General features: G+C 46.4%; 1 protein-coding gene across 2 annotated transcripts in view; it reads right to left on the bottom strand.

The window, feature by feature from the left end:
* LOC131581708 (glypican-5-like) overlaps positions 1-13,457 on the bottom strand; it is a 341,002-nt gene extending 327,545 nt beyond the window's left edge. The window contains exon 1 of one of the 2 annotated variants that reach the window (XM_058844270.1): positions 13,219-13,457. In XM_058844270.1, coding sequence (XP_058700253.1) covers positions 13,219-13,384 — 166 coding nt within the window. In that variant the 5' untranslated portion in view covers positions 13,385-13,457. The remainder of the gene's footprint in view (positions 1-13,218) is intronic. The other variant, XM_058844269.1, reaches the window with a different exon arrangement.
* Between the last annotated feature and the right edge of the window lie 205 nt (positions 13,458-13,662).

The raw sequence follows: 13,662 nt of genomic DNA, 5'->3' as shown, positions 1-13,662 counted from the left end.
ACCCAGACTAACACAGCTCTGGACCCAGACTAACACAGCTCTGGACCCAGACTAACACAGCTCTGGACCCAGACTAACACAGCTCTGGACCCAGACTGACACAGTTCTGGACCCAAAGAGCTTTGGGTCAAACTCTTGAGCAGATCCCAGAACAGGGATGACAGCGAGGAATCCCAGGAAAACCTGTTCTTAATAAGAAAGAGAATTTTTCTGGAGAGCCACAGACAGTCCACAATGAAATCTCACCTGAAGGGGCCATTCCCTGATCTCTGGGTACCAGCCAAACCCCTAAGCTGGAAAGCAGCCAAGCTCACTGCACAGGACATGTTCCACCAGCCTCTCCAGGATCCCAGCAGTGTGTCCAGCAGCAAAACCTCTGTCTTTCTGGGACTTCTTGAGCCAGGATAATGGATTCTGAAACAGATACTGCTCCCCAAGGGCTGAGGGGAGGCAGGAAGATGTTCTAAAAGCCTTTAAGCTGAGACCACAGACAAACAACTTTCAAAACCCAGTGTGGAAACCTCTGATGGGCTCCTACATTTGGCAATACTAAAATGTCCATTTGACCTTAGGCCATTTGACCTTAGGCTCCACACTTTGTTTCAAACATGAAAAAGAGGAAGATCTCTTTCATTAGTTTGCTTAGCCTAGTAAGCAATTCCTAGTGGAGAATGCCCTCTGCTAGGTGCATGTTCAGTGTTTTCCTAAGACCTGCTTTTGATTTGGATTTTGACCCTCTGCACCTGTTATATAAATTAAGAAATCATGTTTCTTCCCTGCCATCACTCCAACAAGGCACCTTCACATTGAAATGACCCTTCCCCTCACTTGTGCTGTCCCTCTGAGAGCCAGCAGCATTGCTGGAGCTCTGGGGGTGGCCAGCACAGCCCCTGTCCCAGAGCTGCCTGCAGCCAGCTGGGCACAGGGACAGGGCTGGCTCCTCTCACCCTGCCTGTGGAATAGCCAGGGGTGGGCAGGGGGTGGCAGCCACCAAGACACAGCAGCCAAGCTGCCACAAGCTGGCCCCAGGCAGCCCTCGCTGCTCAGCTCATGTTCTGGCACCTGTGATAGTGACTTAGAACAAACTTGCCAAATCTAAGCCAACAGCGCTGCCAACAAATGACACTGAGACTTTTCATCAGGGCTGAGGTTTATTTCCATCAGAGAAGGCACTGCAGGTCTGTTACCAGCGAGGGGGAAGCTCCCAGTAAGCTTCAGATCCCAAGCAGGTACAGCCAAACCACAGCTGCTTTTGGGGGAATGCAAATGTTTAGATTTCATGACATATCTAAGGCAAACCAGATTAGAAAGAATAAATTTGATTATTGCAGTTGGAAACTGAAAATGCAATGCTTTAGCCAAATACAACTTTGGGCTGCTTTGAGTGGTAACAGATATATTTTTTCCCAAACTTCAAAACTACGATTAGGAGATTAAAGCCAAGTCTTCCCTGAGCAGAAGTTTGAAAGACTTTCTCTGAGAGCTGTGCTTCCAATTCCCTTTCTTAAAAGCCTTACTCTGTTTTGGGAAGCCAGTGGTTTTTGTACATTTGCTTTTTTCTCTTGCCTTCACACTCATTTTAACCACCATGTGAAAAGGCAAGGAACACTGCACTAATTAAAGCTGGATCTTGTTGTGAGTTGCAGGGAGGAAATATTTTCACCACCATCACAGGGCAACCATGTAAACCCCTGGGTATGTTCCCCAAATATTATTTAGCAAGCCCCTGCTTCTCCAGCCTCCCAGATCCCACTTTTTTGTGTTTCCTTGTGGGAGGACAATGGAGCAGGAACACAGGACATAATGGTTTGAGATTTGGTAAGAGGGATGGAGCACCTCTCCTACAATGAGAGCCTGAGTGAATTGGAATTACTCAGCCTGCAGAAGGGAAGGGTTGAGGTTGATTTAATTACAGCCTCCCAGTACCTGAAAGGAACCTACCAAAAATATGGAGAGGAATTATTGCCAAGAGCATGGAGTGACAGGACAAGGGAGACCAGATTCAAACTCTGAGTGGCTTCAGATTTGGTATTAAGAAGAAATTCTCTGCTGTGAGAGGGCTGAGACCCTGGCACAGGTTACCCAGAGAAGTTATAGAAGTTCCATCCTTGGAAGTGCTCAAAGCCAGGCTGGACAGGGTTTGGAGCAGCCTGGTCTAGTGGAAAGTGTCCCAGGGCTGGAACAGGATGATCTTTAGGATTCCTTCCAACCCAAACCATGCCATGATTCCATCCTCTGAGAGACTCTCAGGACAAGCCATGAAAAGCCCAGCCAGGCAACATTCTGCAGACAGACAGACAGACAGGCTTTAGGGGGGCAAGACACAAGCTCTGACCTGGAATAGTAGAGAATTATCTGAATTTGGGCACAGCATCATGCCAGGGATGGCTACACTGCTGGCAGCACAGGACTGGATTAGAGGGATCTGGAGCAAGATCAAATCCACCTGGGGACAAAAACTAAATTCTCATCTTTGAGCCTTTTTCAGCCAAGAACAATAATTTCCCTACATCAGTAACAATAAAACATTGCTCAAGAATTAACACCCCAAACCAGTGAAACACTGAAAAACAGAAGGTTAAGGACTCTCTGAGCTCCCCTCAATCTGAAAAATTACAGATACTCAGACTTGCTCTGGAAATCCCATGTTTATTTGCAAGACTTAAAATTTTGATCACTGTCTCCTGTTTTCTGTAGCCTAATTGCCACCTCACCTCCACACCTGCAATCCAGTGAGCACCAGAAAAATCTAGGGTGACTATTTTATTTAAGTTAGGAGAAAATGCTCCACTTATCTCCAGGTATCTCCATGCTGCCTTGCTACAACAATGCACTTTCCCACTACTTTCGACTGCTGCCCAAAGTTTGATCACTTGAAAATTGCTTTTCCTGCATGCTCCCATCTACCACTACATGGCAAATCTGTGAATTTGTTGTTCTGCCTTCCTGATCATGGGATTTGATATCCCCACACTCTATGTTTGCTCCTTCTTCACAAATACTCAAAAAGGAGGAAGAAACCTATTCTTAGGGCTCAACCACCAAGTTATAATCCTTAATGAGTCACCACATCTGGGACCCAAATTTATTCATTTACACCAACAAGCTTATTGCTCTGGGACCAGTGCAAAAGCACAGAGCATTGTCTCACAGCAGTTGTCACATGAGTGTTCCTGCAAAGAGGAAGGTCCTAAGAATAGGATAATGCTGTATTTTAGTAAGGATGAGTTAGGTTTTGCACTAGGGAAAAAAAAAAAATGCAGTAGGGTAACTAAGCACTGGAACAAACAGACAAAAAGGCTGTGATCTTCTCTCACTGATTTAAACAGTTTATTCTGGCCACAAGTAGAGGGAATGGACCAGATGATCATTTCAGGTCTCTTTCAGTACTATTTTCTGTTATTCTAATCTTTCAGCAGCTCTCAGCAGTGTATTTTTCTAATTACATCCAGTTTTCAACAGATTAGTCTCCCTTTATTCACATTTCCTAGCACAAACACCCAGAGCAAGCTGTTCCTGGACACCAGCTCCTTTGGCACTGTGTTGCTGTACCTTTTGTGAGGATTTGGCCCTTAAGATCTCTCAAGAGTAGAGCTTTAATTTCACAGCACGGATCTTGCTCATTTTACTCCATATTTACCGAGAACAAAGGGAAGACTATGCAAATGCCCTGCTACTTAGACCTGAACAAAGTGGAAGCAAACATGTAGATGTGAATGGGAGACATAATGGTAGGAAAAAAAGCAGCCCTTTTCAAAAGTAAAATGACTTTGTCAGGGTCCCTTTGCACTGTGTGCATGGATGATTTGTGACAAAACAAAAAGTGCTAGCCTAGCACGTCACCCATGTCAGAGATTAGAGCACTTCAAAACCTTCAGTAGTTCAAGCACTTGCTGCAACTTGAAAGGTTTTCTTCGGCAGTGCTGAGCTTCTTTATGGCTTTTACACGACTTTGATGTGCACCTAAGAGTGAGGAATCTTAATCTGAAGGTTTTCAATGGAAACACCCATATTGTATAATAAATCAGAAAAATCTCATCACCCTGATTAACGATGAGCCGAAAGTTTGGGGAAGTTTTTTTGGCAGAAGTTAAAGATGCAGAGTCATTGTTTTGATACCCAAATAAGAACCCTGAATTTCCAAGCACTTTGTTACTTTCAAAAGCTCCTACAATAATGGCACTGGTGTAATATTTCTGATCCTTGACAAAGTATGGTGTGCAAGGAAGCAGGTGCTTGTGCAAGTGTCACTTTCTCCCTGGTTCTCCCTCTTTAAAGATTTAAAGTTTTCCTTAAAGTTAAGGGATCTGTGGAAACACAATCAGTTTCTCCTGTTATAAAACCTCTTCTCTGAGTGCAAACATGGATGTGTAAACGTCAGCTTCGTTTTCCCCCCTCACTATACACCCTTAACCCCCAGGAGCATTAATGGGAATTATGCATGCATAACGAGCACAGAACAGTCCCCTTATGAATAGGGGCCTTGTTGGAACAATGAATACATTTAACCATTAACATCTAGGGATGTGCCCAACTATCCAATTTAACTAGCTACCAAACAAAGCTAGCATGACCTAGCTGATACTGTCAGGTTTGCAACTGCAGCTCTCTGAAATCTGCCTCTCATTTGTTTTTAGAGGAGGTGACAGTGGTCTGCACGGGGGCTCTTTGTCACAAGGAGCTCCTCACAGGAGGATGGGCTCCAGAAACCTCTCACATCCACCATGTGATGGAATAACTCTGCACAGGCAAAGACCATGACCCCAGGAAGCAAGAAGAGTTATCAGAAGACAAAAACAAAAAAACCAAAAAAAAACCAAAAATTTTTTTTTTATATATATATATAATTTAAGTACCTATGTGAAAAGCAGAATGTGGCACAGAATCATATAAAGTAGGCTGAGAACTACATTTCAAAAGAAAAGAGTGGAAAGACAACTTCTAAGGGAATAATTTTGTCCTCTACAGGTCTGAGGTTCCTATGCAATATGCAATTGGCTCTTTATTTCTGTATTTCAGCTATCAAAATGCAAGACAGAACCTGAGGATATGTATCAATGATACTCCCCTGAGACTTCTGAGTCCACAAAATAAATGCAATGGTATCATTTGTGATACTCAAAATTCCTCCATTGTCTTAATTTCTTTCGGTATTCTTCCAGCTTGTGCTCTGAAATCTCACAAGTTACAACTTTACTCATTAATCATGTATGTATGAATACACTAAGAAGGTAATTAATAACCCTCTTTTAAAACTGATGTACTGAAAAGACTAAAATAGATAGATTTATTCTCCTGGAGGTGTATGCATAGTGTGCATCCATAAGAAAAGGCAAGGTTGTGATCGCTCCATCATTAATCATTTGTGTAACACTGCTGTGCTTGGTGCTGTACGATGGCACAGAGCCCCAAGAGGGTCCAGGACAGGCAAGCAATCCATAAAACTCATCTGTCAGACTGCCAGGGTCAGCCTTTGGGCAGCACCTTGGACACAAGTGACCATTTCTGCCCCAGAGGGACCCTGTGGGTGCCACCCCACCAAGCTGTGGAGCTTCACCTGCCATCAGACACCACCAGACTGCTGCACCCAGCATGGAATTAGCAAAGCCACCTGAGTTTCATTTCACATCCTGAAATAGGGAGGCAAATGTGGTCTTTGGCTTCTTCCACAGGGTGCTCTGACAGAGCAGTGTTGCTGCATCACACAATGGGCTCATTGTGCCATCATCAGCATCGCCATAAAAAATATTTGGGTGTTGTAAGGGACAAAATGCAGCCATAAAAGAAGTGTCAGAGCAGGTTGGCACAGCCCTGCCATGGCCACTCCACACACAACACAGGCAGCTCCCTGTCCACACCAGGGAGCTCAGCACATCTGGATCTACCCTGGGTCAGGAAGGACACAAAAAGGGGGAGAAAACCTTCTCCTCCTCAGTCTGTGCTATGGAATCCTGTGCACCCAGCTCTTAGCTTGAGGCTCTGGTTATTTTTTTGCATCTGAACAGAAGACACTGTGCAGAAATATTTTGTGTTTTGCCATCAAGTAATATACTGCCTTAAAACACTAAATCCTAACTGGCTGGCCAAAGATTTAAACAGGCTTTCCTCCCTATCTTATTCTATCCTTAGGATAAACCATTAAATATTAGCTAGGTGCTTTATTTCATCCATTGGTGCTGCTCAGAAGTTCCTTCTATGTCAACAAAACAAATACCTTTAAATATATCTTCATGGATATGATGATGAACCTATCATTTTAAATACTGATACCTAATCAACAGATTGATACACACCATAATTTGTATGTAAATTATCACTGGCCTGGCTGCTGTCTGGGAACTCACTCTGATCCATCAGAATTTGTATTTTCCCCTAGAAGCAAAAGCTTTGCTCTAAACTGGTATGTGATGAGTATGCATTTGAACTATTATTAAGCATATGCCTCTTTATCACATCATTTTATGCTTTCATGGGACAAAGATTCAATTACAAAGACTTTACAGTATTTGGAACTCTGGCTCTAGTTTGATACCATTTAAAAGGAAAACCATTTCACCACCCAGGGTGCATTTTACACATATCCTTGCTTTTCACAGATCCTCAGGCAATGACATTTTCCATGATTAATCCTTATAAAAGCTCTTCTTTATCTTGATCTATTTATTTTATTGATTTATATGGTGATTATCGTGCCAATTTTTGTTCCCACTAATGACATTTGTGCCTTTTCATTAGTACTGCCCTTTGGTTAAGAGCTCTCTGCTCAGACCTGCCACACTGGCATGGGGGTGGGGGAACATTATATTTCTATTTTCCTCTGATAAAAACCTGGTAGCAGAACTTCAGTGGCACATAAGGTATTCCAGAGGCAGCTCTTGGAAACCACCAGTATTTTAGGATGAGTCATTTCTTACTAAGCTTCTTTTCCATCCCAAGGTCCAGTTCAACTCCAGAACCACCAGATCTTGAGCTGCCCATTAAAAATAAAAATCCTTACATACTTTTTTCAGCAGAGATTTCACAGGGAATGAATAGAGCACGTGAATTGTAGCAATATTTGACTCAGTCTGACAAGAAGATTGTGTGCTGGGGGAGAGTAGGTTCACTGCTGACTCTTGGATACCTTCCCAAGACATTTACAGGAAAGGCTGATCTGAGTAAGTCATTTTTCTTCTCACCTGGACCAAATGCTCATGCAAGTCACCAAGGACAATGTTTTTTGAGGCTCATAGATACGAAAACTACAGGTTTCCATCTGGCAGTGGAATGGCAATTCCATCTTTATGAGGCATTAAGTAAGTTTAAACACATTTTTTCTGCCTATAGATTACTCCCAAGAGGGCATTACAGAGTGGGCAGCTGGCCCTGCGTCAAACAGAAATTTAAGACATGGGAAAAGAAGGGGAAAAATGATGTTACTGCTGGTGAGACCTTGCCTGCATCCACGGTCATCACCAGCTTCAGGTTAACACTTCTGGTGACAGTCTGAGCCTGAAGAGTGCTATAAAATCCTGAAAAGATTAATGAAGGAAGGATCCTTACTCCAGAGGATGTAAGCTGCAAAAGCAAAGCTTTCCTTCTACTCAGAACAGTAATTTCAGCAAGCACAGAGCACAGAGAAGTGAACGTGAACGGATCACACGAGAGGAGCAGTGAAGGAAGCACAGCTTTCACCTTCAGCTCCCAGTTCAGAAAACAATGTCACTTCCAGCCTTTTCCCTCACCTGAGGAAAGAATTAAGTGAAAGTCAGCCTGAAGAAGTGAAGGTACAGTTCAGTGGTATTTTTTCTGGCTGCAATCTACCACCCTTTCATGGTGGGTTTTCAGCAATGAAGTTACTCACAGTAATATACCATGACAGGGAAACTGAGGCATGACTGTTCTGTGCTACTCAGAGAGGAACAAAGATAGGAACAGATTTCATCTCACTCTGGACCAGTCCACCCACTCCAAAAGGCATCTCCCCCACTCTGTGATAGAAATCACCAAGAAGCCTGTGTGCTCATAAATAAACAAATACAAAGTGTAACAGGAAAAACACCTTCCACTCTAACAAGCTGCAGGGTAATGCCAGGAACATTTCAAACTTGGGTAACAATCAGGTTTCTCAGAAAGAAACAGGAACCTCATGGAAACAGGACTTTTTTGTGACTATTTTTTTGTGCTTTCTTTTAACAGTCTTAAACTACCCTACATAGTTTCTATGCATAAACAGAACTGTGCTCATCCAGCAGTGTTTCCTCCCAGATCAACCCCACTGAAGGCACACAAGGGTGGACAGAGTACCCAAGTACAAACTGCAGCTCACACCAGAGGATTTCAGTCTCTCATTCTGATGGGGCAAAAACTTCCCAGAGCCAATAGAGCAAGTGCATGTCTCCTCTGACACACAGCAGACAGTGGCAGAATGTTACTGTGAGCAAAATGCCTTCCTGCACTACACCTTCACCAGGGGAACCTCGCTGCTCTCATCAGGGAGGCAGAAAAGCTGAGCAGCAATAAAAGAAAAACAGGAAAATAAAGTGTGGCATGACCCACTTCAGAAGAAAATGGGCAATTTAATAGATATCCAGGGAATATCTATTAAAATAGGGATTTAGCTCATGCTCCTTTCTCAACACACATGGGAGCTGTGCCAGAGACAGGGGTGAGATGAGATCCAGTCTAATGCATGCACCACATGCAGCAAGGGGCTTCTGGTGGGAATCTAGGACTTGTCTCTCATAATTCAGAAAGTAAAACAGTTGTAATGTATAAATTGTTAATGCATGACAACTCCACAACGGGATATTCAATATATACCCAGTAATGAACGCTCCTGCTGATTTAGGGTGCAGGATGACATAGGAGAATAGAGCAGCTTTTAATAGAACAAAACCTGCCCTTCAGAAGCAAGTTCCTGAGCACAGCCAGGGCATCTTCTGCACTCCTTGTAAACCAGTAGTACAACAAGACAAAGCTAATCATTCCCTTGGTAGTTTTCTACAAGATGACTGTTTATAAGGTAAAGAGTTCCTAAAATTCTTTCACAAATGACATATTTTCCATGCTTCCCAGAAATCAGCCCAATTCTTCTCTCTCTACTTACCATATGTTTACAGACTGAGGTTTTTGCATGCTCAGACACTAGCCAACAAGGCAGAGGGAGAACTGAGCATATGTGAGTGAGTAGGAAGTTCTTGTGGTTCCATGATTACCGAAGGAATCACAAGAGGACTTTTATTCTGGTTCTGCTACAATTCACTGCCTGAATGCTGTCATGTCATGTCACAGACTCCAGTGGGGTTCATTCAGGTCTCCTCCTGAGAACTTGGAAAGCAGGGACAGGCAGGCACCACCATGCTCCCTGTCCCAGAAAAAGCTGGGAGTGTCCGGAACTCGTCCCAGAGCCCGTGCCAGGGCGCAGTGGAGGCTGTAACACAACCCAGGGCTTGCAGGGTATGGCCAAGGCAGCACCCGGCTGGGAGCCATTCCAGACAGGGCAGCACGCGTCAGGATGGAGCTATCCAGACTCCCTGGAACCAAAGGCTTAGTCCCTTGGCAGGATTAACACAGCCTGTCATCCTTGGAGATAGCTTAGAATCCTCTCTCATCAAAATGTCAACCAAGGAGCTCCCACAAAAACATCCCAGCTCAGTCTGTGATCATCAAAGTACAATATCAGGAACATACTACCTCATTTCTCAGTCTGGGGAAGGCACAAAAACCATTCCTGTGGATCACAGCCAAGGCAGGAGTACCTTTACCTGACCAATGTCTGCTATTTGCAGCAAATTACCCTTGAAACATTCCATTTGTTCCAAAAAAGGAGGGTACCAGAGGGAAGCACAGATTCCACCAGAGGAGAAGGGAGTCTTACAGACAGAGCAAGGAGACCTGCTGTTTAAAAATGCCTGTGCTTTGGATGTCTTACCCATCCCATGTCCGAACAAGTCCTTAACCCTGCACTCATCAGTGGACTAGACTTCAGAGTAGAAAAATATCTCGTTTTTTGGAGGAAGCTGTGGAAGAGAAATTTAAAAGAAAACTCCTACTCATCTTTAAGAGCTCATTCAGGCGACAATTTTCAGGCAGGTTGCTTCCAGATTCACATCACACCTTAAAAGCAAAAGCCATTTTTTTTCCTTAGGACTCTTCCTCCTTCCCTCGCCACAACATTTTACCCAGGAGGCCAGCAGGTCCTGCCCAAACTCAGGTCACTTCAGGCCATGCTGCCAGCCCTCTGCCACCCACTGAGCAATCCCAACAACCTGGCTGCAGGAGAGCACAGGGAACCAGCTCCCAACCACCAGTCCTGATGGGATCATATCCAGGATCCACTGAGCAATCCCAACAACCTGGCTGCAGGAGAACACAGGGAACCAGCTCCCAACCACACCAGCGATGGGATCATATCCAGGATCCACTGAGCAATCCCAACAACCTGGCTGCAGGAGAGCACAGGGAACCAGCTCCCAACCACCAGTCCTGATGGGATCATATCCAGGATCCACTGAGCAATCCCAACAACCTGGCTGCAGGACAGCACAGGGAACCAGCTCCCAACACACCAGCGATGGGATCATATCCAGGATCCACTGCTGGATCCCACCCACTGAGCAATCCCAACAACCTGGCTGCAGGAGAGCACAGGGAACCAGCTCCCAACCACCAGTGCCCATGGGATCATATCCAGGATCCACTGCTGGATCCCAGAGCCTCCAGCTGACAGCCTCAGCACTGCAACCACAGCTAATGCCACAGGAGGGTGTAGCTGCTGATTCTCCCTAGGATTTCCTTTGATTACAGGTGAAATGGGCACTTCCCATAAGAGACAGAAAATTTACACCTGTCTGTCACTCCCTCCCCGGCCACTGGGCTGGGCCTCTCTCCTTGACTGAGCTGCTGGTTTTCCTGAAGGGTCTAAGAAGCTAATCATCATTAAGACTTTAACCTCTGCCAGATTTATTGTATTAGCCTGTAAATACTGGCTTGAGATTAGCCAAGGGCTTTCAACACTTTGGTGATTAAAAATATCTAGTACACAGACAACAGGACTGCAAAAGTTTCATTTTTTAGAGAAAAGAAGCCAAAACCAACATGCAGGTGACTGAGGAGCACCCCAGGGCAGGGCAGCTCTGGCCCACGGGAGCAGAAATGAGTGGGAAGTTGAGCACACTGCTCCCCAGTGTCACCCCACTGCCCACCACTCTTCCACTTCAGCTGACATCCAACATCTCCAGGGGATGTGCTTCAACATTTGTGTGGCATTAAAATACAGAATAAAACGAGCCTCGATGTCAGGGGAAATGTGTGTATATTAAGATATATTTGCTGATAACTGCTGCCTGTGAAAATGCTGGAAAACACTTCAGTATTTAACTAAAAGAGGGCACGAGACAAGCAGGCATTACTGCCCAGCGAGGGATCATTAAAGCACACAAGCTTTGGCAGAGCAGAGTGATACTCAACCAACAGGGAAGATCAATATGCACCACTTTTCCTCAGCTCTGCTCCAAACCTCTTCAAAGGAAACCTTTATGAGCTAAAATTTAAAAGCATATTACCCTGCCTCATCTTCTCTCTTGTCATTTCTTTTCTTAGAGCTTGTTATTCAACAGGGAAGTTGGACAGGACACAAGAAGACAATGAAACCTGTCCACAGCAGGAGGGCTGGAACTAAACGAGCTTTAAGGTTCCCTCCCAACCCAAATCATTCTATGATTCTGTGATTCTCTTCAGCACCACAGGACCCACACCTTCCTTCTGAAAGCAGACAACTTTTTGAGAAAGTTTCCTCTGCAGCACTAGAGTTTTATAGATAATGTAAATCCATCAATTTAAAGTTGGAGGAACTTCTCCCAGGAAGAGCTCAAGAGAGAAGTTTAAGCATCCATCAAAATGGATAAAAAGCCTTGTTTTGTCTCTCTTTTAGCTCCCCAAAACAACCACCATCTGATGCCTCTATCAGCACAGAACAGCAATACCCAGCTTCAAAACGCCACTCCTGCAGATCTCTTCTTGCCAGAAAATGACAAATGATTCCTCCTCCACACTCTGCACCCCTGTGTGATCTCAACTACCTCATGCAAAGTGAAGATCACCAGCACTCTGCAATTGATTACAACCGCAAGAGATCAGCCCGATGGCTTATCCAATTTAATCCCCAAGACACAAACCCGTGCCAGAAAACATATCCAAAACTCATCTAAAACAAAAAGTTTTTCCATCAAACTCTGAAGGCTTTGAATTGAACTGCTCTCAAAAAAAAAAAAAAATTAAAAATAATAAAACAACAACCCAAATTGAAACTTGCACCATTGTACTACCACACACCTATAGGCAATTGCAGTGGCATAAGGTAGCTAGAAATTGTGTTAGGAGACTGATAGTCTCTTTCTAAATCCAATGCCTGTAAACAGATTCAGTGAATCGTTTAGATCGGAGAACAAGTAAAAGTGAGGAATGTGACTTCATTATCTAGATATATGATACATTAATCAGAGTTTAATTATGAAGCGTTTCATCCCCTTACCGGGTTAGTTGTAGAATACGCAATAAAAAAAGTCTATTCCTATTATCTGTGCGTTACTTTCCCCTTTCAGTGTTGTCAGGCATTGTTCCCGAACTGTGAAAAGGCAAAACGGAACAACACTCTGCTCATCAACTTTCACAAGCGCTGCAGACTTAGTGCTTAACTAAGCAAAAGCCAAGTTCTGTTGGCTGTCTCCCTCCAAGGTGTCACCTCTGCCTTTCCCTATGACAGCGCTCCCGAATCCGTCCGCAAGATGCCTCTTCCCGAGTCCGAACTCACAGGGAATTCACCGAGGAGCGCACACCTGGCCAGCGAAACAACCGAACCATCCGCCAAAGGGACCCTTCCCGTGGGGAGCGCTGTGCCCCGGGACTCGCCAGAGGGATCGCATCTCTCTGAACGGCGGGTATGAGAACGCCGCTGCTCGCGGAGCAGAGGGATGAGCAGCACCTGCCCGCTGTGAAAGCGCAGGGGTCACGCCGCTCTCCTTCCTTCCCCGGGCGATGCCGAGTTATCTCAGCCGGCTCCGTGCCCGCTGCCCTTCGCTGCCGCTGGCCGAGCCCGCAGGGAAGCGGCGTTGGCCGGGGGGAGCCGGGGCGAGCAGCGGCAGCGGAGCGGGGACACGGCGAGCCCCGGCCGAGGCGAGCGCGGCCCCGCAACCCTCCCGTCCCGGAGCGGCCACCCGCGGGTGCCTCGCTACTGACCGGCCGTGGGCACGTCGGGGACCAGCTTGAGGGGCCCGATCTGCCGCAGCTGGAACGCCGTCCGCACTTCGTGGCAGCTGGGGGACCTGCCCGCCGCCACCGCGCCGCACAGCCCCGCCGCCAGCAGCCACAGCCCCAGGACGGCGCGGCTCCCGCCGGCGGCCATCTCGCACCCCGGCCACGGCCGCGGGCGGCCCGAGCGCTGCGGGGCGCGGGCCCTCGGCCGGTCCCGGCGGCGGCAGCGCTGCCCCCGCCCGCCGCCCGCGCTCCTCCTCGGCGGGAGCGGCCGCCGCCCCTCCCCGCCCCTCCCCGCGGGGACCGAGGGGCGCCACCGCCCCCCGAGCGCGCCGGGGGCAGGGCCGGCGGCGGCAGCGGAGACCCGGGCGGGCTGTGGGCAGCGCCTGGCCCCGGAGCCGCTCGGGGGACACACAGCCCCCGGTCCCG

This window comes from Poecile atricapillus, chromosome 8 (assembly GCF_030490865.1).
Source record: "Poecile atricapillus isolate bPoeAtr1 chromosome 8, bPoeAtr1.hap1, whole genome shotgun sequence".
NCBI lineage: Eukaryota > Metazoa > Chordata > Aves > Passeriformes > Paridae > Poecile > Poecile atricapillus.
Note: the sequence above shows the minus strand (reverse complement) of the source record. Positions and strands in the feature narration are given on the sequence as shown.